The sequence below is a fragment of the Typha latifolia genome, chromosome 11, assembly GCF_019914945.1.
Source record: "Typha latifolia isolate L0001 chromosome 11, TyphaL0001v2, whole genome shotgun sequence".
NCBI classification, from domain to species: Eukaryota; Viridiplantae; Streptophyta; class Magnoliopsida; order Poales; family Typhaceae; genus Typha; species Typha latifolia.
Genome location: NC_133096.1, coordinates 10,353,248 through 10,379,536, shown reverse-complemented (window position 1 = coordinate 10,379,536; position 26,289 = coordinate 10,353,248). Strand labels below are relative to the sequence as shown.

Below are 26,289 nucleotides of genomic sequence, written 5' to 3'. Positions count from 1 at the left end.
TATATTCCAATAATTTATAACATGTTGAACCACTCTGGACCCTAGAATTTGACCTCTTCATTTAACATGATAACATGTGGGTGTTTCAGGAGATCTTCCCTTACCTTAAAAAAGAAGAAGAAGAAGAAGAAGAAGAAGGGGTTATATAAGGACTTTGGCTACTTTTAAGTTGTTCATTCCCTTGTAATCTACATATATAGCATTAGAACAAATGGGTAGGCTGGGCCTTGATAGAGTTTTAGATTTCCTCTCTCTTCCCATCTCTCCATGTTCTTGTACTTGTTTTAGTCCTCTGGAAGAAGATGAATACATTGAGAGGAAGGCTTTGTTGAGAAGCCATTTGGATCAGATGCTAAAGCTTAGAGACATTGTTGATGGTACCAAGACACTGGCTTTTCATCTGGAGCCAAAGGTGATATTTGTGAAGATTCGTTTAGTCTTTGTTTTGCTTCTATGTTCTAAAGAGCCAACTAGATTAATGTGATCAAATATCAAGTATAATTTTATGAATTCTTCATACAAGGAAGACTGTGATTCTGAGGGTGTCCATGCATTGCAATGGCTGTGCAAGGAAAGTCCAGAAGCACATTTCAAAGATGGAAGGTATGAGAAGAGTTTGGCTCTCTGAATGACTGCTAAGTTTCTATACAAATGCTTGTAGATTGTCTTTTACCAAGTACTTGTTACTATCAAGGCTAATCTGTTAACTAGACTTAAGAGTACAAATTGAGAAATAAGGTTTGTGAAATTAATCATGTAGATTTGGAGCTTGAAATCATTTTCTTAATAACTATCTGTAGGCCAACTTCTCTCTTCTCTATCTTTCTCTTGATTACTCTGTTACTTTATTCTTTTAACACTGATAGGAGTGACCTCAGTTGAAGTAAGCTTGGAGAGCAAGAAGGTAGTTGTAATTGGAGACATTACTCCATCTGAAGTCTTGGAAAGGGTTTCTAAGGTGAAGTTTGCAGAGTTATGGAAGACTCCTTGAACTAGCCTGAACCAAGAGATTTAAGCTTGAAGGCATCAAGATACCTACCAAGAGTGCTGCTGAAAGATTATTATGACAGTTCCCTCTATGTCACTGGTTTCATACTGATGAAAGATCTTGTCATCTTTACTACTCTCTATGAATAAGGATAACTAGATACCTCTTTCACATTGTTCTCCATTTCCATTTGTAACTGAGTCTAATTGCAAAAAAGAACCAAGTATTAGGAGAAAGGCATCTTATTTGAAGTGAATGGCATCCAAAGTCCATCTTACAATGTCAACCACTAACTCTTAGATAGTAAGTTTGCCCCCTTCCTACCATGCAACTCCATATGCTTCATTTGTTAATCTTCTTACCTTGAATTACCGATAGTACTATGATTCCAAGAGCACTAAATCCCCACTATGACAAGCTCACATGGCGTGTAAGGTTGATGTCTCCAACTGTAGCTAAGGTCCCCTGTTTCCTTAGATAATTAAAATCCTTTGACCAATGAAGGACAACCATTAACACCAATAGCTTTGAAAAACTGATATCAACTCTAATATCAACCATTACTGGAGTAATTAAATTCATAACCTCTGTCGTTATTATAAGACGACAGAACACGATATCTTTGTGCCCACAGGAACAGCCAAAATCCAAGCTTACATGAAAGCGAAATAAGTGTCAAAATTTAAATGAGGAAGAAAGGTGTTCTTTTTCGACCAAGTCCTCCAAACTAGATGAAATTATAGTCTTCCATCAAAGGAGTTCTGGGGGGAATTATTGGGTAGTTTCCACGAGTGCTCCTTTTATCCGTAGCCAAACGCTATAAACGTTAGAGAGAGCGACACATTTGGTTTTCTGATAGCCACGTGTAACGCCTGACTCCCCCACGAGTTAAAAGTCAAATTTTTGGGTAGCTTTCTTACGTCCAGGTAGTGAATAGGAGAAGATGACTTTGTCTAATGATATTTCATCCATGTCTTTCATGATTATACATCGAGACGAAATTTTACTTATAAACCCTTGTAATTATTTATAATTACAATCTACACCGCTTTTCTGTGTGATTTGATTTCAAAATGAATCGTTTTTTAAGCAAAGATGACTTTTGTAAACTTCTGATGGGATCAAGAAGCATGATTTAGTAAGCAACTGTGAGGTAATTTAGACCAATAACATGGAAGTAAGCATATTATTTAAGGGGTCTATTTGCAAATTTTTATTCTATAGATGGTAGCCTTTGGGATGTGGGGAGTTTAATGTAAATATGCTAAGTTTCAGGAATGCAGATGCAAAATGCATCCAAGAAAAAAAAGTATTCAGACGTACTTCTTTATGAAAAGACGGTGTGAATTTATCAAACCGCCGCTTTAAGATAACGAGTCTTTGTTATCTTCTCCCAAATCCAATTCTTTTTGGCGCAAGCATGGCCAAAATCCTTCTCCTCCTCGTCGTATCGCTCCTCTCACTCTCCTCTCCCATCCTCTCCCTTTCCCAAGACCCTAACCCTAGCCCTACTACAGCCTACGACGAACTCAAAGAGAGCGGCTTCCCGGTCGGCCTCCTCCCGACCAACGTCCTGCGCTACTCCCTCAACCGCACCTCCGGCGACTTCGCCGTTGACCTCGACGGGCACTGCAGGATCACCCTCCCTCCCGACAACTACCTCGCCTCCTACTCCGAGAGGATCACTGGGAAGCTCGTCGAACGTCGGATCTCCGATCTCGACGGGATCAGGGTCAGGGCTTTCTTCCGCTGGTGGTCCATCAGCGGGATACGATCCTCGGGAGAAAACCTCGTGTTCGAGGTCGGCGTTGCGTCAGCGAAGTACGCATCCAAGAATTTTGATGAGATTCCCGATTGCGAGAACCGCAACCCTAAAAAGGCCGCTTCTTGAGGTAATCTAAGTTGTCCCGGTGGTTGAATCTCGCTTCTTCTTTTTTTTGTTGAAATTCGGTTAAATTTGTTGTTTATTGAACTTTTTTTTGTGTGGTCTCAATTCGTTTATCTACTTGTTTTAGATTTGGTTATAAATTATGGGTTCGTGATTGTTATCCGATGAGACCAATGTCTTTTGGGAATTTTTATTTTGTGCTTTGGTTTGAGTTGCTCTATTCTTTTACATCTTTGGGAATGGATTGAGTTTTCGAGGTCTTCCTTAGGTACAGGGCGGCTGAGTTTGGTGAGAGCTTGTGTGTGATCAAGTTCGGTTTGAAATTTGACCAAGCAAGCCATTAGATCATAATTTGGAATGCAGAAAATGAAATATTAGCGCAGATTAGGTATATACATTCAAATAATCTCTTCACTTATGGAATATGTGTTACGTATAAATATCATCTACTTTAATGTAATGCATATAAGGTTTGACTTAAAATTAATTTAGACCTTAACTATGAGGATCCAGCTCAGCTAGGTTAATATAAAATGAGCATCATCAAGCTTACAACTGAATGTGAAGCATTATATGATTTCTTTAGATCAATTGATAGTAAGGGTAAGATGTCTGCTACTTTTTGTTTACTTTGTTGCAACAACGATGTCCTCTTTTGATTAAAGTTGCGATGATGCGTTGCATATATATTCCGTTAATCTCTTATAGACTGAGGTTCTTACATGAAAGAAGCTTTAGAAAGAGTAAACCTATCTGGAATGATCATAAGTACATGTCAAATTGCATTCCGGAGGAATTTCAAGTCGCACAAACGCTGAAATTGAAGTCTGTAGTATAAGTTTTTGTTTAGGATAATTGTATAGCTAAAGAAAGTTTGATGCTTTTTCACCGATTCTTGTGAAAACTCATTTGTCCCTTTACATCTTTGTACATTTAGACATCCTCAAAGCTGTTCTTTTTCTTATTTTGCACTCAGTTTGCAGATCTTATAATATTCTATTCACAGTGTTCTGTTCTCTCATATGGTATATCTTAATGATCTTTGAACTTTCAATCTGAAGAGAATACTTATTCTAGTAAGTATTATATGAGGAAAATCCTATGTGATTGGCGGGATTTAGTCCGTAGGTAATTATTTAAATACTATTTAAATACTATAACAATAATGGTAGCTAGAAACTAAAGCTAGATATATTTTATAAACAACTCGACACTGTTCCTTAACTGATTGCTTGATTGTTTAGAAACTAAAGCTAGTTGTTGAAGTATCATGTGACATGCGGTTTCTGATTGCTTGCATATATACTCTGCCCAACATTCAATAATTCTAGTGTATATTTAAGCAAACAAATTTCACAGGAAAAATAAGGCCCCTAGATGAGATAATTTGGAATATTCTTGGTGGTTATAAATATGAAATGAGTGCATGTTATTTTTCTGGTTGGTATACTTCAGTAATTTGGTAACATAAACACTTTATGATCATTGCAGGATCGTAATTGTTCGATATGGAGGCATGCTGTTAGCTTCTCCTCGTGGAGCACTATATCCCATGAATTACTTGTAAAGAACTTAAATTGCACTATATCCCATGAATTACTTGTAAAGAACTTAAATTCACACTCGCGGTTGTAACTTTTTTATTATCTTCTAGTAATAATTCGTATCTACTTCTGATTCCAGCAAGATGCTATCAGAATTGTATTCCACGTACTTATAATTTAGTGTAATACCTTCTGGATTTCTATCCCTGCTCTGTGATGGATTGAATGATAGGTGCTTTATCACATCCAGTTTATGATCTTGGCCACTCTGGATATATAGAATAGCTAATGTTGGCAATACAAACTTGAACGAGAATCTAGTTTATTCTTTGGATCAGCAAGAAATAACAGTTCCAAAACTGTGATATCTTTTCCTCATTTTGGCGTTGGTACAATATGGGAGGAACTATTTGTTCAGAAGAATCTCCAGCTCATGGTGAATTGCTCCAATACACTTTGATAAGAAGTTATGCACATAGTTAACCCACATAAGATGCTATATAAATACAGTTATTCATATAATAAAATCTAAAAGCTTCAGCTATACATTTGCCTACATTTATACCAGTCTAACTCTTCAGGCAAGCATCAGAAGGTGATTAGATATGAAACCCTGAACTCCTCATTACTATTTGCAGCCGAATGAAGCATCATTGGCAAACTTTTGCAATAACAAAAGGAAAAGAAAAAGGAAAAAGAAAGAAAGAAAGAAACAGAAGAACATGAAGAAACTGTACATGGTGTAAGTTAAAAGAATCAAGGAGTTACAGACCATCTCCTGAATTGTGTACAATAGTAAGTGGAGATACGCTACAGCAGGAAAGCCAAAACTTTCGAATCAACTCTGGCGAAATCTTCAAGATTGACTTCTCTGATATTGCAAGTCTGAGAACTAAGACTTATAGTGGAAATTCACTGTAAATATTAACAACTAAGAGGCGCCGCAGATGATCCCATCTACTATAGTATTCTTCCAACATAATCTGAAACTCAGTCATGATGACCCATTGCACACTACATCCTTCTCAGATGCTTCTATTGCCTCCGCAATCATAAGAGCATATACTGCCTTGTCGAGGGCAAGATCAGCCTTGTGCAACAACCACTGAGCTTTCTCCCTCTTTAACTTGGCCATATTTGATGCATGCTGAGCTGCACTTGCTGCGTCGCGCAGTCTGAACTCATTGATATCAGCCCTTCGGCTCTGAAGCCCATGAGGCTGTGATTTCTTTGTGTCAGGCCAGTCACTGCTATCATTACTCCACCGAGGTCTATTGTTCTCCTGTTTTCCATCGTATGAGTATGACAGAAAGGAAGAATTCCTTGGGGACAGCAACGTGCTATATTCCGCATCATTCTTTAGTTTCCGATGCCAACTTCTATATGATCTGTTGGCTGTCGCTGATATCATTCCTATCCTCGGAGAATCTCTTGGTGAGAAACTAGACGAATACTGATTAAAGCGAGGGGAATAAGACAGTTCATGGTTTGAAACAGAAAGTAAACCCTTCTCGCCTCCAGCTTGAAGGTCATTGGATTTTTGGGCTGATACACACAGAAGCGTTAGTAAGACACCATCTCAAATACAAGGGGCAGTAAAAACATCTATATCAAGATATCAAAGATGGAGATGTACCAAAAACATAGAGTGCATCCGGTTCTCTTGCAGTAGAATAATGATGATTAGTGAACATGAACTTCTTATGAGATCTCTGTTTTGAACCTTTGTTAGGTACTTCCAGTCCCCGTGGCCTCAAGCAAAAAGCAAACATGGGAGGTTTTTCTACAGGACAAGTCCTTTCCAAACCCAAATCTGATGATCCCTGAATCTTAGTAGTACCCAATTCCCAATCTCTTAACTGCTTCTGGTAATTTTCCCATAGTGCAGGCTGACCCAAGCAAAGCAAAAAAAGAATAAGAGGTCGGGTAAGATAAGATAATAGAAGTTTGACTCTAAAATAATAACACCTCAATTTTGAACAAAACTTACAAGGTTCAAAAGTGCACATTAAAAGCAACAAACAGGATTATAGAGTAATTATTTTTTCCGTGCATGGCCCCAAAAATATGTAAATGAAAGCCAAAATGCGTAAAAAGAGTCTGCTACATCAACTTCAGTTACATATTGTTAAACTATGAGAAAAAAGTCCGAGTAGATCATTTAGTTCAAATCAACATTTGCAAATACTGGCTGTGTTAAGTTTATAATTTATCTTAAAGGAACTACTTAACCCAGAAAAAAAATGAAGTTTATGGAACTATGGAAGGAAAGTCATTCTTACTGTAAAAATAGTTGCTTAACTGAAAAGATTAGTGTCTTAGTTTATGCAACTCATGAAAATGTAAAATCAATACCAGAAGGTTGAAGGAACTTATACAACAGAACGCAATATAGATAAACATTCACCTGAAGTTGTCGAATCAGAGGTAAACCCTTCTTCTGCCTCTTTTGACGCCAATGGTCATATATAGCTTTAATGATGCCCATCGGACCAAACTCAACCATCAATTCCTCTAATTCAGCAGTGGTGAACTGGTCACAGTTTTTTAAATATGCAACTTTCTCAAACATGTCCATCGCCCTCTCAAACATATCATCAGTAATCTCAGCATCTGAAGAACTATTAATATTTTTAGTCCATTCCTCATCATCACTGTCCATATCATATAATACGTGAGATGGATCCAAAGCCCTATCAACCTCAGTTCCATCCTGTAGTTGATAATTCAATGGATTGCAAGTGAAAGGAACTTCAGCAATTACCTCATCAGCATCATCAATCAAGCGGACGCCAGGGATAGGAATATTTTTTAGAGAAGCTGCTCTAAGGTTCCTATTGTAGCACTGTTCATGTATAATTTTGAACTGTGACCATTGGGTCCTGTCACTGAACTCCAACATCCATTCCTTCCCCCCTTTCCACATCATAGCATGAGTAAAGCGATTTGAAATTCCAGGCTGCAGAAACTGGTATGCTTTATGCACGTATTTAGTAATTCCAGAAAGCTTCACTGATATCCACCAGTCCTTTTGATCATGAGAGTCAAGTGCAACCAGTGCCCCAATTTCTCTCCAGCATCTGTCCCCCAATGTAACCAGAACATTCGCAGAACATGCCAATGATTCTAAATAGCTTGCAGGATCTTCAGAACCGCAAGGTAGCTTCTCAGCACTATTGATTTTAATTTTCTTACAGAATTGGCGCTTCCTATGATGAATTTGTTGACTTGAACCACGATGCTGAAACCCATCTTGTGACAAATACGAAACCCGAGTTCGAGGCTTCTTAGAGGCAACAACAAATCCATTCTGGAAGAAACTTTCTGGCCACAATTTCAAGCAAGTGCCAGATCTAGGTGAAGCCAAACTAGGTGAGTTGTCATTCCATATGCTCAATAAATCTGTTGTAGTAGGGCTCCAGACATCATTGTCGTTCATTTTCTGGTCCATTCTTGATGCAGATTGAGATATCTGGCCTTCGCTGTCATGTAAATGTTCGTCAACTTGACTAAATTTGGTCTTCTCTGGTCCACTTTGTATGTTCATATTTTGTGGGAAGGACTTGTGGAGAACAAGCTGCTCCATGGTGTCTTCAGAGGAACCCTGCATATGACATAAAAAGCTCATACCATTTAATTCCATCCACAACAGTACTCCAATGAAGTCATGAGACAGCAATCAAACTATAACTGCAAAATCAATATAGGAACCAATAAGGCAATGAAAATGAAAAACAGACAGGAATGGCATCATAGAAGAATACATTAAAAGTCACCAAAAGGTTAACAAAACAAGACAAGTGAGATGATGAAGGTAATTTAGTTCATGAAGGCACAATGTTTTATATTTGTTGAATCATATGACATGAGAAAGAAAAACCTTTAGAAAGAAAAGGGAAGAAGAGAAAGGGTACGCAAAGAACTATAGAGATCAAACCCAAGGAAGAAACCAAAATAAACAGTATAACGACAATAGTTCAGATAGTAAATTCTCAGCTCTAAACAACAAAAATACTATGTTACCGAAAATAAAATTGGGTCTTCACAAACCAAGGAATGTAGCAGGCAATTTTTTTCAGTTGACAGCTCCTTGACATCAACATGTGTGAGATCAGCAATAGAAAGCTCCCTCATCAGTAAAGAATGTTGTTTAAACTTCTTCTCCAGGCATCTCCATTTTGAATTCCCCAGTTCCTGAAGACTGTACATCATAAAAGTAAACTGCCTTCTCCCATCACGCAAGCTCGAAAGCTTAATTCCAATTGTTTCGGTAGGCACTTCCCTTTCAAACAACTTGCTGCATATTTTGTGTTGGCTGAATGTACCCATAACGAAACACATAAGATCAATCAACCTCCTTAAACACCCTTGAACTGACAAAATCCTCAAAGCCAGAACCTTACTGACAAAAGTCATTTCCATGTGAACTATTGGCCAAATAAGCATTAACTTACAATGATTAGAGAGGAAGTTTTGCCTACATAACCAATTGCTTTCTGTTGCAAATGCAGAGTGATAAATGCCTTTAATTGAAATCTGCAACTCTAATGTCATTCTTGTAAATTCTGTTGGCTTGAAAGCGACAAGTAATTCTTCTAAGGGCAACTCACTATCAAAGACAGAACCTTTCAAACTGAAAGGGTCAGTTGAACTTGTTGAGACTGAATTTCCCCTCACCTTCTTGTCCAAAGCCAACCCCATCTTCCGAGACCTTTTCCTGAAATAAACAAATGAAATATCCCTACTTTTAGAGTAATCCTTGCTCAACAGTGGAGATACTTGATGTATATTCCCATTTAATGGCCTCTCAGGAGCAGTACTTCTAGAAAATGGTATGGTGGGAACCATATTAGTGTGGCTAACAGGCTTGCAAACTTCAGACATTGACAAGATCTTTTGTTCTGGGCCCTTAGGTAGAGTTTTCTGTTTCTTTTTATGGGTTCTATGGGGGGCTGATCTCATACGCTGTATGGAGCAAGCCAACCATGAGATAATAGGAACCGACTCCATAATGCTTCCTTCGCAACTATCATCTATTGCATTTATATTGGAACCTTCATTTTTCATTTTCATTTCCAATCCTGAATTTCTTTTGCCATATGTACTTGCAATTTCGCTAGGAAAAAGCAATAATTTAAATCTCTCATTCTGAAGATTGATCCATTCTTCCTCCCGGCCATCATATTTGATAAGGTGCAGCTCCGTCACAGGATCATATTCTTTAACCACGCCAAAATACCAACTTTTATCAAGAGGCCAGAAGATTCTTATCCTCTGCTTTACTACCCAATAGGGATCAATATCACTGGAGAACACTTCATAGAAATGGCGACGCTTCTTGATGAAATCTTTACCAGTTTGCTTCCTCGGCCGTAAAACTCTACCTGCAGCATCAACTGATGCCATTTTCAAGACTGAGCCGTTTGCCGGCCTTGAAGGTGTCATATTATCGTCAGAGAACCTAGTGCAACCTGGACTGAACCGAGAGGAGAGCATCATAGCAGCATTCTGTTCAAGATTCCCTTCATCATCATCTAAGAATTCTTCATAGAACTTCCTGTCATCCTCATTCAGATGGGCCTCATTTTCTGCATTTCCCCTACATTTCAGTGCAGAATCATGGCTCCTCCTGCCATGAATCTTTCTCCTGCTAATCCTAACAGGAATTCCATTTTCATTCTTGAAGTTAGAATCAGGGCATCCTATATTTGAGCCATCCTCCACAAAATCATTCAACTTCTTCCTCTTTCTCTCAGCAGATAATGAAATGGGTGTAACTGGATCATCAGATAACGTACTCCCCTGAATTTCATGGGCCCTTTTTGGTTTGCAAGTAGAGTTGCCTGCTGCATTAGTTCCAGTAACAGAGATTTCATTTTTCTTTCTCCTGGAGATGCACCGAGGGCGTTTTGGAATCAATATATTGTTAGTTATTTGATTTGTGTTCCCTGGATCACTGGCCCTGATGGTCCTATTGCTTTCACTCTTCTGTGTAGACCCATTTAAATGGCTCCATTTAACTAATGGATCACTTGCGTTGCTATTGTTCTCCTGCTTACCCTCACCAGAAACAGACCCATTTGGTTTCAATCTCGAATCATCGTCAGCATTCTTATTGCTGTCACTGAAACTGCTCAAAAAGACCTCCTTCTTGTTCCTTCCCTTCCTCGATTCCCCAACAGATGACCCTCCATTACCAACCGCCGATTTTCGTCTTCTCTTCAGATCCTTTGTTTCCTGGATCCTACCAAAATCCCGGTTCACTGCACTCTGTTTCCCAGCGGAATATCTAGATTTCTCGACATAGGAGCTCTGGAGGAGCAAACGTCTCGATTTTTTGGAAAAGACAGATGCACCAGGCTTATCATGGCTCAATTCCATGTAAATTCCCTCAAAAGGAAGGGATAAATCAAAAGCCCCAAATTGTAATCTTCAGTCATTCATACTCTCAGATAGAAACCCTAATATAGATCCAAAAACAAAAAATTCCGATCATTCGACCCCAATCCTATGAAGAATTGAGCCCTGGATGAGGAATGATCGATTAAAACACATTCCTAACCGATCGCCTAAAATGGATCAAATAGATCAATGCAAAATGAGTGGAGGAAGCACATACCTGGATCTAAAGGCAACACAAACAGACAAAATTTCCACCCATCGGCAAGAATAGCTTGAGGGCAATCGATCACAACGTCGAAATCTACGCTTTGAGAGCAGGAATCTTTAGAATCGATGGAAAATTTCTCCCGTAATTCCGTAACCCTAGAAAACGACGAGCTAGGGTTTCCTCGATTTCAAGACGAAATAAAGCGCTCCTCTTTCTCTCTCCACCGCCTTGATCGATTCAAAACGTCGGATTTTAATCGAACGGCTTCTTCTTTTCCAGCGACAACAGAAACAAGTAGACAATTTTAGACGGTAACTGATATTTCGGAGCAAATAAGGATGGAATCGACGGCCGTGATTTCTTTGTCGGATAACGTTGATGGACGTGATGCCTCAGAATGTTACACAATAAACTTTTTAGTAAAAACTCCCCGTCTTTTTAGTGAATTTACCGCATCAACTACCTTTGTTGTCCGCGGTTTCTTTCGGAAAGTTTATAAATCACACCCTATATTTTCTACTCATTTTATTTTATTATGATTGTCTTTTTAAAAAAATTATAATTTAATCCCTACTCTTTTCTTTTCTATAATTCTCATTTAACACCCTAATATTTTTCTTAATTAAAATATTAAATTATTAAAATATCTCTCCACTTAATTTTTTCCAACAACCTTTCTCGCCATCGCCATCTCCACCACCTTCTCTCGTCTTTCTCCCCTTTCTCCTCTCCTCCTCCTCGCTAGGGGAGCTTTTAGTCCTCCTCCTCTACCTCCCTTTAATAATTATCGAATTATTCCTTAGCTGATTTATTAGATAATTATTAAAAGGATGAAGATAAAAAGAGATGATAAAAAAGACAAAGCAATTTAGGTATTTATAAATTATTTATATATTATAATAGAATATTATTTTGCTGGTACCACGTAAGTTAACCTAGTGTGTTAAATAAGAATTATAATGAAAAAAAAAAGTATGAGTCCGAGTTATAAAATCTTTAAAAATAAGTGTAAATTATAAAATAATTAAAACATAGGGTGTGATTTGTAACTCTTTTTTTTCTTATAACTAGGTAATAACCCGTGTTGGAACTTTCATTAAGTTATACAATTGCACCCCTGACTTTTTAGTTGAGGGTTGGCGTGGTCTAGTTGTCAATCGCACTTTATATGGGCCAAAAGATTGGCACGATAAGCCCGCTTAGTTTTGCATGTTTGGCCCTAATTAGACAAGTCATCAATCCAATCTTAGATTAAGACCATCAAAAGCTTTTTAATTTACTTATAATTAATGCAACATCGTTAACTAATAGACTGGACAAATTCCCAATCTTTTCCTTTGGTCAGTAATATTATTTGCCAAAAACATTAGTCAAAGTAGTATTTATTGAGTTGAAACATGACCTTTTCTTCCAAGCATGCCTTCGCTGACCAAATTACTTGAATAGATTTCAAAGGATTAATCCTCTACGTACATAAAGTTTAAATTTTGAAGTTGTAGACACGAACGATCCTAATCTACTTATAATACAGTGTGCATTTGTATGTGTGCGATATGATTTAAGTTTCCGTTGGAATAGCATACATTATAATTCTAATCAAATTGATATAATTTAAACAAACCTCAGCTACTTGATTAAAATATCAGCACTAGAAGAAAAATATTATATCAAGCCCAAAAAAATACACAGAAATAAAACAAAAACACAACCTAATATCTAATATGTCCTCCCGATGAAAAAAAATCTAATGTAATTAAAAGGGTCAATGCATGGCAATGAAAAAAAAAAATGAATAAAAAAATCTAATGTAATCAAAAGGGTCAATGCATGGCAAAGGCCACTATATAAAAATGAGTAATAATTCAACTAGATGTAATTCTTTCTTAAAAATAAAAGTCCTCAATATATGTGTGCATGTTCCCCCAAACTTTCTAAAAAATATAGAATAATTCTACACCCTCGTTGCTTTAGATTAAATTGACAATCTCTTTCTCTCATCTTTATCTATCTCTACTATAAAACTACTTGCGAGAATTAAAAAGACTAAATATAGCACGAGTGAAATATGTTTAGAATAGTTTGTGAATCATTAATCTTCTCAAATAAAATATTAGACTTAGCATTATTATTTTTTATAATCACATTCGCAGAAATGGATAAAAATATATATGTGTTACTCGCAAACTAGAGCCAGTTTATTTAATGGATTTTGCTTTTATCTATGCATTTTTTTGTTTTTATTTTTTACATAATAAGCTTGATTTGGTAAATAATTTGTAATTTGCATATATACTAAGAAGGGGCCAATAGTAACGTATCTATATCAATTTTATAGAAAAAGCGAGGTTAAATAGCAAAAGTAGTATACATTTTTTTAATTTTTAAGTAATATATATATATATATATATATATATATACCGTAATAATACATAGTTTAATTACACTTACATTGGATCCTCACTTGCTTAATTGGGAGTTGGTTCACTAAACACCAATCATATTAAAGATGCATCATCATCATCATGGACATTAATATCTAAGATCCTGCCAATCCGAACCAACTTGTTTTATTTTCTATCAAACCGTATTAATTCTATACAACCCAGGCCAACCACTATAATTAATTCGCAGTACTAGAGCACGTGCTCAAATTCTCTATAAACTATTCACTAAGTAGGGACTAATAAAGTCTCATTAGAGATAAAATCGTAAAGAATTAGATAGTTTTTTTTTAACACATCTAAAATAATATAAAAAAATATTATAAATATATATATATATATAATATTATTATAATTTTGTATTTAAAATTCTATCGTTATCTTAGTAAATTTGTCTTTGTCAATCTAAAATTTAGGGGGGTCACGGTACTCTGCAATCGTTAAATTTGGATAAGTGCTAGATAGTTAACATCCTCGTGATGCCAAGGAAACTTCACCGACGTCCGGTCAAAGGAACCAAACTAAGTACAAATGAAGTATTCCAAGTGGTTGGTGGCGACTAGGATAAATAATATAACCTTGAACGTCTTCTTTCTTGGCCTCAACCTTTATGGGGAGGAGTATTTAATTAAGAAACAGGAAGTTGTGCAGTCTTACTCATCTTTTCTACCAGGTAATGCCAAATGCCAAATTTGACTAGCTGGAATTTATCATTTGTACACATTCTCTATAAATGTTATGTGCACTTTGCCTCTTCCTCTCACCAACCAAGAATTTCCTTGAGCTTCTAAAACTTGTGCAGAAGAGATTGACAAGAGAGAATGTCTTGTGCAACATTTGTTTCAGGAAAGGATGACTGCACTGCCTCCTCTCTAGAACAGCCTCTCTTGTTCCATGGCAATGAGGATAACATCAAGGATTTGGAAGGCCAGCTTCCTCCCTTCAATGGTTCTTCTTTCTCCAGGACCTGTCTAAATTTAACCAATGCTGTCTCAGGTTCATCTCTCTCTCTCTCTCTCTCTCTCTCTCTCTCTCTCGTGTTAAAAGTTATTTCCTTCATTTTGCCATGGAGTAGGCCTTTTGTAACTTTTTATTGTCTGCAGGAATTGGAGTGCTATCAATGCCATATGCACTTTCACAAGGAGGATGGCTTAGCTTAGCACTATTCTTCTTTGTTGGCATCATATGCTATTACACAGGGATCCTCATCCAACGATGCATGCATGCTGATCCAATCATCGCTAGTTACCCCGATATCGGGCAGCATGCCTTCGGGTCGAAGGGTAGGAATGTGATTGCGTTCTTCATGTATGTTGAGCTTTACCTCGTCGCGATAAGTTTCTTGATACTAGAGGGTGATAACTTAGACAAGTTGTTCCCTGGTGTATCTATCGAATTCGCATCGATAAGGATTCAAGGGAAGCAGTTGTTCATAATACTGGCTGCTGCAATTATTCTGCCGACTACTTGGTGTAGGAATTTGAGCATTCTCGCATTCGTATCGGCAGGAGGGCTATTGGCATCAGTACTCTTGACAGGTTCTTTGCTATGGGCTGGTGTTGCTGAAACTGGATTTCATCAGAAGGGTGATGTTTTTAATTTGAATGGATTGCCTACAGCTCTAGGCTTGTACTTTGTTTGCTTCACTGGTCATGCAGTTTTCCCTACCATATATACGTCGATGAAGGAACGAAGTCACTTCTCCAAGGTAAGAATTGAGGACTGATTCAGTTCCAAACTAAATTTATTGCACAAATTTTATTGAAGAAAAACTATTTTCTGAATCAGTGAGTGTGGAAAAGTTTAATAAGACTGAATATTGCAGTTGTCCATAACTCGATATGCAAAAATGTGGTTTCTGAAGAACCTTAGCTGACCATCTCTCGTAAATTTTTGTTGCAGGTACTGCTGATCTCTTCTGTACTCTGCACTCTCAACTACGGTTTGACAGCGGTTTTGGGCTATCTAATGTATGGGAAAGACTTAGAATCTCAAGTGACATTGAATCTTCCTATGAGCAAGATCTACTCTAGGATCGCAATTTATACAACACTTATTAATCCGCTTGCAAAGTATGCTCTATTGATCTCGCCGATAACTACCGCTATAGAAGGACGCATATGTGTTCTTGGCAACAGATCCATAAGCCTTGTGATTAGAACTCTTTTGTTGATCAGCACCGTGATAGTAGCGTCATCGGTTCCGTTCTTTGGCTATCTTATGTCATTCATTGGATCTTTCTTAAGTGTCATGGCGACCGTCTTATTTCCGTGCTTATGCTACCTCAAGATTTACAAGGCTGCAAGAGTATGGAGTGTTGAGCTAGTAGCTATAATAGGAATTTTGGCAATTGGAGTTCTTGTTGCAGTCATGGGTACCTACACCTCTGTGCAACAGATCATTGACAGTTTATAAAATGATAGTCATATGTAGATAAAACGCCAAGAGATTTTTTGTAATCAAGAGATGTCTGAATTAATCATCACAAGAGTATCGAAAAATTCATTGGGATTAGATCGTAGCCTTCTAATGGAACTAGTACCAGATCAATATGATTGATTATTTTCTCTGCCGTTCTGGCATGCTAATCACTTTATTAATGAGGAAAACTTTCATTACAAAACAAATCTGTCACATAATTCCATCAGAATCAGAGTAACAAGATTATTGACACAAACAACCTAAACCTTGTGCTCCAAAGACGAGAACGGAAGCAAAATTGAAGCAGTTGGAAATTGGAATCAGCGCATGGGCTAATGGTTGGTCGTAGAGCTGTTGCCTTCTCCCATCCCCACTGCATTCTTGACAGCATCAGTAGCTCCTTGTGCCATGCTTTTCACTTGCTCTCCAGTCTACACAATTGTCATCAAAGATCTCTAAAATTATCTAATAAAAATTTGTAAACTAAATCTTTGTGGGTTCTCTCCTTTACCTGTTGCATGAATCCTCCAGCCTGCTCTTTGCCTTGCTGACAAGTCTCAGATGCCTTGTTCATCATCTCATCTTTCTTCACCTAAGAATTTCCACAATCACAAACCATTAGCATTAGACACGTAAAGAAAGTTATTAAAGAAGACTCATATACATCCATAGATAAACAAATGATCAGTTTAACTCACCTGAGCTTGGCCTGCGGTCTCGCTGGCTTTGCACCTCATATCGGATTTGTCGGCCATTGCTGTTGCCTCTGATCTGGTTGACGAGAAAGGTTTGAAGAGTAAAAGTTGAAATGCAGAAGAAAGAATGAGTGCAAGACTTGGTGAGGGAGGAGTTGGTATTTATAGAGTTATGTATGTCCTGCTTGTTGTATAGTTACACAATTATAGCCCTTTGACGAGGGGCATTCTTGTGATCCGGTTCTAAAGGATTGAAGCTTTAGCCCGGTTCTTATGGATTCTAAAGTAGCAAAGATAGTGCAAGGTGATCAAAGTGGTTTATGAATAATTTGGATTTGGACCAGAGTTTGTAAAAAAACAATTTCGAACTAGTGAATGCAATTGCTCTTACTATAAGTGGGAAGGTCTAATCTTATACAATATTATCAGACATATTATTTTTGTGATCATAATTAGCACATCAAGGACATGGGACAAGCCCTTCTAAACTAAGAACCTGATGATGAGAAGATTTAGAGAGTAAATCCATCTCTTTTATGCCTCTTTTTGACCATTTAACTTTTAATATAGATCGTGACTTCTAGAAGGGTTCTGTAAAGCTATGATCATCTCCCTACCTTACCTCGTTGAAGTCCAGAAAGCAAGAATGACACAATTGATAGTTTCTATTTCTTACTAAAGAAAATAATGACAAAGATATATTTGTGTTCTATTTTTGGGTCTAATAAATCTGCAGGAGTTAGATTTTATGTTGTAAGTCAATTTATCTTTCGCAAATAAATGTGTGAAATTTAGATGCCAAATTATAAGGACTATATACTTGTTGAAAAGTACAGATTAATCCCACATAATTGGATACAATCACATTCGCCAGTTTTTCCTGTTGTAGTTATCCAAATGATTATCCAAATGATCAGCAAATGATGCACAAAATATTTGGGAATCAACAGGATTACTATATACAATAAGATCCCATATTTATTTATAATATAGATCACCATGCTTTTCAATCAACACAAAGTTTTCCAGAATTATACTAACAGAAGAGTGTAGCTTTCTCTTCGTCCTTCCAGCATTGCACTAGTATTTTAAACGGCAGGGTGATGACAAGAGCTGTAGCATGAGGTTTCAAGTTCCTCTGGCCTTTGGCAGCAAGGTCAGTACAACTCTCATCCACGGATCATAATCCACATACATTGGCATATACATACATATATATATATATATATATATAATCATGTTGATGGTTGTTTACTGTACTATAGTAAGTTCATCAAGACGGCAATCCATGATTTCAGAAACCAACTCCAGGAATGCAGTTTCACTTGATCCTGGAAGAGCCCTCTCCTTTCCTTCAAGGATGATTTCTTCAATCTTGGATTTTTTCTTGATAGTTTCTCTGCATAAGATGCTTCCAATATCATATGGAGTAAGCCCTCGTTCTACACCCTTCTTCAGAAGCATTGTTGCGATGCGAAGAGTGCGCGCACACTCGAGAGATAATTTCCAGCCATGGAACTTGAGAAGAGCAAGATCTTCCTCAGCATCCAAAGATTTGATGTAGTCAACAGTCTCTTGATTAAAAGGTTGGCGGGATTGAGGCCAGTAGAGCCACTCAAAGGTGCAATCTTCAAACTGCAGGAAGCACAGGCATCCACAAGTGAAAAGCTAACAGTCATACTTTGGCACAAAGAATTGGAAGAACCGCAAACGTTGTGAATCACTTTGTTTTATTATAGAATTTTAGCAGTATCTGATAGATTTAAAGAAGCATAAAAAACTTAGAATTACTGTTTTTGATTGTTCAAGAAAAGAACCCGTAACAAAACATCAAGATATAAGCTTGCATAATTCATAGTTTACCAGAATCAGATCTGAATTTCTACATAATATAACTAAACTCAAATGTTCCGGTAAGTAAAATGCATACTTACATTCTCAGGTAGGCAATAACCATGATCAATTGGAACCAGCTTCATATGGCCTTCTTCTTCTTCTTTGCAGATCAAGATATTCCCACCGTGCCTATCTGCATTTGCCATCCTTATATCCAACACACAGATCTTGTGAACCTCCTGCACTGGAAATGCTTTAGGTCCCATATCCTCACAACTCCCATAGTTCTTCACAAATGCCTGCAAGGATCCAATCTTGAAACCCTGTCCTGCAGACTCAAACTCTTCAGGATTTTTAAAGCCCCCATGCAGGCACTGGACCAGAGCAGTTGGAGGAACACCAGCAAACCCGATATCATCGCCGGAGAATGACCTGCGTCCACTTAAAGGATGATCAAGAATGTAAGCTGCGACTTCCCTAAGAGCGCCCTCTCCCACTCGTGTTCCCCTTTTCAAACCTTCACCATTCAATGACAATGGAAGACCTCGAGGATTATTTTCAGCCATAGGCTCCTCATCAATTGGCTTAAACACTGCAACATATTCTTGACCTGACATGTCCTGCATAAAGTATGCTCCCCCTGTACCTTCAGAGGACATGATTGGGGGTTTCCCCTTCTCCAGTCCAGCAAAAGTGGCATGAATTAGATTCCTAATCACCAATGGCAATTCAACTTTGGGATTGACAATAACTGGCTCAACCCAAACATCTCTATTATGTGGTTTCCTTGTAATTAACTGAAGTTCACCTGAGCCCTTCCTCTCCACAGTCGGTGCTACAACTGACAGCTCAAAGTCCTTCTCAACAGGCTTTGTCCTAACCTTCGCTGATTTTTGAACCAACAAGTGAATTACTGAGTCATTGCTCTTGCAAATGTCATGGATTAATCTCCGGTCATCAAGCTCCTCACCATCAAAAATGAGTTTTTGATCGTCAAGATTAACAAGACCCTTTCCCCTCTTAACAATCTGCTGCTTGACATAAGCAACAGTCCGACCACGCTCAACATTAAACTTGAATTTCTTCCCACAGACAGTCTTTACAGTTATCACACGAAGATCCGAGAACCTGATAACAAGATGGAGGATGTTTCCATTACACACGCCATAGTCTCGGATGAGGCAATCATTCCGGGCAAGCTCCCTACCATCAAACACCAGCTTCTGCTTCCTCACCACGAAGCCCCTGCAGGTCTGAATTCTAAGCTTCACAGATGCAATTGAGTCAGTATCGAGGACCCTCATTGGGATCAACGACAAGCCGGGGACCTCCAGGTATATCATTATAGACTCTTCCGAGCAATGCGGCGATCTGGCACCATTAGAGCGGAAGGGGAAGTGCGGATCTTCCCTGATAGGGCTGAGAGTGGCTCCGCCAGACGACATTTTCCTTCCAAGATGAGATCTTAGAGAACTTTCAGTTTTATCCGGAAGTGCAAACCACAAAGAGGACGACGGCGTACTCAAAACCTAGAACCCATCTGCGATTCCGCTCTGATTCTCCTGAAAACGTCTAGCAATTAGACCTACAACAAGCCAATCTCGCTCTAATTCTACATTCCCTTGGAGAATTCAACGGAAGAAAAATCTCAACTTTGGAAGAACACAACAAACTAAACAGTGCAATCAAGCCCTTAAGATTGGAAAGGGGCTTCCTTTCCAAGCTTAGGGTTCGATTCAACAATGAGAGCGATTCGGGGACCAAAGAGGGATCAAACGAAGTAAAGGTCAAGGGATTTCTTCGAGACGAAACTCAAAGAAGGAGAAAGAAATGGATTCTTACCGGGAGGGGAAGAATCGAAGGCGGATGGACGACGGATGCGAGATTAAATCGGGCGACAAATTTAGGATAACGAAGCGATCGATCACACCTATCTTAGGGTTTTCGGTTTCGGCTGGGATAGTTATCCATCCTCGGTTGCAACTTCCATTTGCCCGCGCTTTGCTCCGTGCTATTCGAATCGAATCGATCCGCTAGGGTTTAAAATGGGAAACGAAAGTGATGGAATTAGAAGGAGACCACGGAATCGAAGCCGGACCCGCAGCCGTTATAGGCGGTTGCTTCCGAACTTAACGGCGAGTTGTTTCGACGGCGTTAAGTGCGGGGGTGATTAACTGTAGTCTCGGATTGCCAATATTTCCCTTCTACGGTTCTACCCTTCTCTAACAACCTATTTATCTTTTGCCATGGAAATAGTTTATGGTCTGAAATGAAATTATTTGGGGGAAAAAATAGTCAAATATAAATAATATTTGATCCAAATTTGACTTTTTTATTTTACTGGGAATAAATCCATTTGATCTTTAGATAATTCTCACCCTCCTCCTATATTTTTCATGATTGCAAAAATATAGGGGCAAATTTAAAAAAGAAAAAAAACTAGAGCTTCTACTAAATACGCAATGTCAACTGCATCCATAATACTCATCTTTATATTGAAGAATAAAGTCATTCACTATGAGGAGTCATAGCACTGAAGGTAACAACAATACAATAAACTCATACTACAAAATTAGAAAACATATGTGCAAGCCAAAATATACATCATCAACTAGATCTGAACTGCAAACGAGCAACGTCTTTCAGGCAGCTTACATGAATGGTTGTGCCCTGGGTGGTAGAGGTGGGTATTGTCTCTCCATAGAACTCTCTCTCATTTACCCCAGCAAAGAAGATCAGACTTTTCCTAGGAGTAATCACCATCTTTGATGCCCTGTCGGTAGGTATGGATCGTTCCCTCACCGACACCAAGTTTTTCCCAAGGGCATTAGTTTGTTCATGGAACGTCGAGCGGTAGCAACTCGGGTTGCATATATTACATCATAATATCTAAATCATCAGCTTCAGAATACACCACGAAGCTAGGAAATGCCACAGTAATGTCTCTGCAAATGATGAATGTAAGCATGCAAAGCAATCGAAGATGAGGTGGAGAAAAAAGAGTTAGTTAAAGAAGGGAATGGTAATGTGCTTTCATCACTCACTTTAAATAAGGAAGTGTCATGTTCCTCAGTAACGATGGATTTTGTTTGACAAAATCCTTCCATTCTTCTTGATCTATCTTTCCATCATCTTTTGCATCTGCCTGACTGAATGTCTGCATGAAAATTTTAAACAAAGTTAAATGAGCACGCCAAAATTAGAGCATGGAGAAAGGAATTACTTGATAAAGACTTCTCACCTTATCGACAATAGTTTCAATTACTTCATCTGAAAGATGGAGATCGGATTCATTCAAAAGAGCCAGCACCATCTCTTTCAACTGTTGAAGGGAAACATATAATGAGATTAATGTTACTATCTTATTCTAAGAAGTTATGGAAACATCATTTAGGAGATATTGGCCACTATGTATCAAGATGTTTATAGTCTTGTTCGATTAATAATTAAGCCTACAACTTCTTGCAAGTGATGAATGCTCTGACTACGTATATGCACTTCAACGGTAAGATAAATCTTTCCAAAAGCCTTTTAATAATTTAAAAAAAAGAAAACCTTTACAAATGCTCATCTTGCTTGCCACATGCGCACTTTGAGTGTTCCATATTTTTCAAAGAACATAGGATAGATAGATATCTCCATTGTTAATGAAGAATGAGAAATTAAAAACACTCTCGCATGTCCTAGTAGTCACAATCAGCAACAAGTAGACCAAAAGTGTGTGACTGTGTCAGCTATTTGTGGTCATTCAGTTCTATCTCGATTACCTAATGATCTGAGAGAACCATAAGATACTCACTACTTCTATATAGATTATTGATAGCATCTAGGGGGACGTGATCACTAAATATAATAAGAATTGTGCAGCTGTTTGTTTGTTTGCTTGCATAGAAAGAAGAGACTAAAACTAATATTATTTGATTATTTTTTTAGCTGTCAGAGCATAGTATATTGTCTAAGGATAGTTCTAATGACCTCATCCTTGACTTTCCACCTCTAGCATGCAGACCTAAATGATACCATCTCCATTCATCCTCCACAAACACACACATACCCCAAAAAATGTCTTATCAAATCACTCTTAGCCGAGCTTTCTGGAGCTTGCAATGGACAAATTTACAAATATATATAAATGCATGTACAAATTACAGATGCATAAACAAATACTCATATCATGTCAGTAGATCTACCACCATAGATTGATCAGCACAAGAGTTGTAGCTGCAACATACTATAGTTACTAAATCCATGAAAGTTAATTGATGTCCGAGATTACAAACGAGTTGTATAAGAAATCGTCAGTGAGCACAGAAGTTTACCTCTTCTCGCTCGATGTAGCCTGTGTTCCTAAGATCATACAATCTGAATGCAACTGTGGAATAAGAAGAAGATGTTAGTGTTAGTTATCTATACTTCTGTACAGAAAAATACTAGCAAATTCTACTCTACACATACATGCACTCTTTTCTTCTTCTGATGCATTAGGGTGGAAGATGCTAAGGGACCGAACAAATTCGCCAAATTCAATGACCCCGTTGCGTTTGACATCGAATAAATCAAATATCTGCAGAAATTTGCCCAAGATATACAGGTAAAAGTGAGTCCCAGAGTTGTTGTATGCACTGTAACTAAGATCAAGATTATTAGTGATAGAAGGACTAAAGTTCTCACCCTGTCTGCAAAGAAATTCTCCTTGTTACTATTCCTGAATAGTGCAAGTTGGAATTCTTCCTGCAGACATAACATGAGTTTTGAAACTAAAATAACCATAAGAAAAAGAAAAGAAAAAAAAAAAAAACAAGCAAACACACAACAAATTCCTTTTAATTGTAACTAAATAGGAGACCTTGTGAATGAGCCCATCTTTGACAATCAAGAAGCTGAGCTTCTTAAACAGCTCGTACAGAGCTTCTACTTCGCTGATTGTGACTGCCATGAGAAAGAGAGGAGATTAAAATGTTATCGTGTGAAAGGGAGGAAGAGGTCTTCTCTAGTAGCAAAATCACACTTGACCATCTAATATTTTGCAACTTACAAGCTGTCTCAGAAGCAAGAACGGCAGGATCTTCGTATCCTGGTGTCTTCTTCTTGACCTGCCTCGAAGGCACACAACCCATTTGCCAAAGAGCACGATAAGAAAAGGAAATGAGATGAGAAGAAAGCCTTCAACTTTCCCACCTTGGCGACGAGCAATAACCTGCAGAATAACTGATGTAAAGAGATTCGCATTAGCTGTAGTCAAATTCGGAAAACTATTCTAATTAGTGTCGGTAAGAGAGCTAAGAAAATCATCGATACCATCGACACTAATTTCAGTTGGATTTTTTTTTTCGAAGACTCCTAATGGTTTACGCAATCCCAATAACTCCACGGAGCGAATTCTCCGCAATGATTTCTGGTTTTTTTTTTTTAAAAAATAAAGAATCATAAGAGAAAAGCTGCGATTACGAAAAACCAAAACCCAAATCCCAATTGCGCAACAAAATCTCTTCTTTCCCTTCTTTCGTATCGGGAAACAGGGGAAGGACATTAATGGAGAAGTGCGAGACCCAACTCGAGAAGGAGACAGAGAGATAGCGAGAGGTGGAGAGATATAGGAAACATTACCTTAGAATAGAAATCTTTGATCTCTCTTACTCTCTCTCTCGTCTCGCTCTCTTCGATACTTCGCCATGGGCGACACTTGTGGCCTCTTTATATCCGCAAAGCTACGCAAGAAACCCGGGGAAGTCAAACGCAATTTTTTTCCAAAAAAAAACTTTTATAACAATAAAGTTATACACTGGAGTGTGAATTTGGTCTTTATTGTTAGATTGCTGCTCTCTTCTTTATTTCTAGTTTTGAACGGATTTTACTTTTTTCTGATGGCTTTTTTGCATATAGCCGCCTGCTCTTTAATTAAGGACTAATTACACCTAGGGTCCAAATTATCTCCTAATTAATTTTTTTTAGGCACATTGACACCCCCTCGTTGTATAAAAATACTCCACCTTCTGTTTGCATAAAATTTTGTAGATTAAATGGTGATTTCAGATGATAAACTGAAATAAACTCACCTCTTTGTTCATTTCACGTCAGGGCCAACTGTCAGCTGACATAAATAAACTCCACTTAACTAATTAAAATCCAAATCTCATGCTTATTAAAAAAATTGGATTAGTGAGCTCACCTCTTTGTTACTTATGGAAAGTCTAAAACATCAAAGTCAACAGGAGCAATTAATGTTTTATTATTTGATTCAGGTTAAATTATCATTTAAATTTTCTCTCCATCTTTGTACACATATGGGTTGTCGGCAAAAATAATTGTTCTGAAGATGTTGAGTTAGTAATTAACCATCCATTTGTGTTCTTTTCAATCACTTTCATTCACTGTGGGGATTAGAAGAGACATGAGGAGGAGGTTGATTATAAAGACAATGGCGTATTATGACATTTACTGCATATATATATATATATTAATTTATTTCTAATCTCGAACTTTGGACTTGGAATAACTCATCCAACTTGTTATGGGCTTATGCCATTCCACTTAACTAAAGATGGAGACATTACTTGGTATACATCCTAATTATTTTGTCCATTTCTTTTCTCTTTTTTCCTTCAAAATCTTTGTGTGTTCCTGATGATTTTAATGGATCACATCAAAGGTGATAAGAATTTAGTGAGGATTCTAAGGTTAGTGAAATCCATCAAATCTTAGTGATGGCAATTTCCCAATTTCCTTGTCAGCTTCCTAAAGCAAAATGATGGCTGCTATGTGCAATGCACATAGAGTGGCAAAAAGTTCAAAGGGAGGAGAAAATTACAACTTATTCACAAACTTCTCTAAAATGGACCAAATTTAGTGGAAGTTTCTTCCAAGTTTCCCTTCAAAGTTGAGACCACACATTAATTGAAAAATATCTATTATAATTGGGAAAAGAAATTATATAATTACTAATGATTGTAATAAATCTCATGGGTGGACCACTTACAAACAAAATTTAGCCTTGCCAGCCGAATCTTGTGAGCATAACAAATAGTTGGATATTTATCTAATAGTTTATATATCACCCTAGAGTAAGGATAATGCCTAATGACACTTTAATATATAGGTACCTTTCCTGACTAGGAAACATAGAGGATCGAGCTACTCCATCCTTATAGTATGCAACAAAGAAATGAGCACAATTTGCTTTCATTATCTTAACACATGAAATTCTAAAACACCCTTTGATGATATTATTGTCTCAGAGGTGTGTGAGATAGGTTAAGTTACACAGGGGTATTATAATTATCATAAAAAATAATAATTAATCAGTTATATTTATTTGTTAACTTTAATAACTATCTAGAGCTCTGTTAGGTATGCTCTTCGGATTTAATGATTACTTTTTTTTTATAGTGATGTCTCCTATTTTTTTTTTTATCAATTTTTAAAGAGAGAAAATAGTTACTAATTTTTTTAAATTAAAAATGGAACTGACGGTGGCGTACTTGCCACGTGCCATAGCCAAACGTGTCGACAGCGCAGCAAGTAGCTGGCTCCAAGAAGAATAGTTGTACGAACAAGCTGAGGTGGAAGTGCAACACATCTCCTGGTCCAGAGATGCCAAATGTTGGGTTATTTGTTTGCTTGATCATTACGTATTTCCATTTTATAGTCCTAGTCTAAGATTGTTCGTGTTATAAGTTGCATAAGGAGACAGAGAGACAGAGAGAGAGAGAGAATCCAATCTAACCTTCGAGTTATGTAACATATATATATATATATTTGGATTAATTGGTATTAGTGATGTCATAATTCATCTGGATAGATAGAGCAATAGACTTATCTGGGTTGATATGTGGATAAGCGCAGGATTAAAAGGTGCTTATCGATCGA

General features: G+C 37.6%; 7 protein-coding genes across 11 annotated transcripts; 3 read left to right on the top strand and 4 right to left on the bottom strand.

The window, feature by feature from the left end:
- Positions 1-43: 43 nt before the first annotated feature.
- Positions 44-1,252, top strand: LOC140798039 (protein SODIUM POTASSIUM ROOT DEFECTIVE 2-like). The gene is made up of 3 exons (XM_073151760.1): positions 44-412; positions 528-603; positions 867-1,252. Exons 1-3 carry the CDS (start codon positions 212-214, stop codon positions 989-991), a joined length of 402 nt encoding a protein of 133 aa, XP_073007861.1. The 5' UTR covers positions 44-211; the 3' UTR covers positions 992-1,252.
- Positions 1,253-2,351: 1,099 nt separating this feature from the next.
- On the top strand, positions 2,352-4,625 carry LOC140797219 (uncharacterized). Its single transcript, XM_073150503.1, has 2 exons — positions 2,352-2,880; positions 4,368-4,625. Exon 1 carries the CDS (start codon positions 2,409-2,411, stop codon positions 2,877-2,879), a length of 471 nt encoding a protein of 156 aa, XP_073006604.1. The 5' UTR covers positions 2,352-2,408; the 3' UTR covers position 2,880; positions 4,368-4,625.
- Positions 4,626-5,019: 394 nt separating this feature from the next.
- Positions 5,020-11,296, bottom strand: LOC140797729 (uncharacterized). Of its 2 annotated transcripts, none has more exons than XM_073151368.1 (5): positions 11,040-11,296; positions 8,444-10,945; positions 6,828-8,024; positions 6,057-6,309; positions 5,020-5,965 (listed from the first exon to the last, which is right to left on the bottom strand). In XM_073151368.1, exons 2-5 carry the CDS (start codon positions 10,799-10,801, stop codon positions 5,415-5,417), a joined length of 4,359 nt encoding a protein of 1,452 aa, XP_073007469.1. In that variant the 5' UTR covers positions 10,802-10,945; positions 11,040-11,296; the 3' UTR covers positions 5,020-5,414. The 2 variants fall into 2 exon arrangements, with proteins under 2 accessions (XP_073007469.1, XP_073007470.1); XM_073151369.1 differs by having other exon boundaries at positions 8,471-10,945.
- A 2,937-nt stretch (positions 11,297-14,233) lies between these two features.
- On the top strand, positions 14,234-15,985 carry LOC140797903 (amino acid transporter AVT1I-like). The gene is made up of 3 exons (XM_073151594.1): positions 14,234-14,467; positions 14,575-15,179; positions 15,374-15,985. The coding sequence occupies exons 1-3, from the start codon at positions 14,293-14,295 to the stop codon at positions 15,884-15,886; spliced, it is 1,293 nt and encodes a 430-aa protein (XP_073007695.1). The 5' UTR covers positions 14,234-14,292; the 3' UTR covers positions 15,887-15,985.
- A 38-nt stretch (positions 15,986-16,023) lies between these two features.
- LOC140797904 (late embryogenesis abundant protein D-7-like) lies at positions 16,024-16,783 on the bottom strand. Its single transcript, XM_073151595.1, has 3 exons — positions 16,591-16,783; positions 16,404-16,484; positions 16,024-16,323 (listed from the first exon to the last, which is right to left on the bottom strand). The coding sequence occupies exons 1-3, from the start codon at positions 16,645-16,647 to the stop codon at positions 16,225-16,227; spliced, it is 237 nt and encodes a 78-aa protein (XP_073007696.1). The 5' UTR covers positions 16,648-16,783; the 3' UTR covers positions 16,024-16,224.
- A 624-nt stretch (positions 16,784-17,407) lies between these two features.
- Positions 17,408-20,559, bottom strand: LOC140797145 (phosphatidylinositol 4-kinase gamma 4-like). Of its 3 annotated transcripts, none has more exons than XM_073150411.1 (3): positions 20,266-20,559; positions 18,522-20,008; positions 17,408-18,222 (listed from the first exon to the last, which is right to left on the bottom strand). In XM_073150411.1, exons 2-3 carry the CDS (start codon positions 19,866-19,868, stop codon positions 17,839-17,841), a joined length of 1,731 nt encoding a protein of 576 aa, XP_073006512.1. In that variant the 5' UTR covers positions 19,869-20,008; positions 20,266-20,559; the 3' UTR covers positions 17,408-17,838. The 3 variants fall into 3 exon arrangements, with proteins under 3 accessions (XP_073006512.1, XP_073006510.1, XP_073006511.1); XM_073150409.1 differs by having other exon boundaries at positions 18,522-19,985; XM_073150410.1 differs by having other exon boundaries at positions 18,522-20,559.
- Positions 20,560-20,893: 334 nt separating this feature from the next.
- On the bottom strand, positions 20,894-24,489 carry LOC140797785 (calcineurin B-like protein 4). Of its 2 annotated transcripts, none has more exons than XM_073151439.1 (9): positions 24,031-24,489; positions 23,459-23,631; positions 23,270-23,352; positions 23,095-23,154; positions 22,879-22,987; positions 22,743-22,795; positions 21,665-21,745; positions 21,468-21,580; positions 20,894-21,368 (listed from the first exon to the last, which is right to left on the bottom strand). In XM_073151439.1, the coding sequence occupies exons 2-9, from the start codon at positions 23,538-23,540 to the stop codon at positions 21,299-21,301; spliced, it is 651 nt and encodes a 216-aa protein (XP_073007540.1). In that variant the 5' UTR covers positions 23,541-23,631; positions 24,031-24,489; the 3' UTR covers positions 20,894-21,298. The 2 variants fall into 2 exon arrangements, with proteins under 2 accessions (XP_073007540.1, XP_073007541.1); XM_073151440.1 differs by lacking the exon at positions 24,031-24,489 and adding an exon at positions 23,722-23,990.
- Between the last annotated feature and the right edge of the window lie 1,800 nt (positions 24,490-26,289).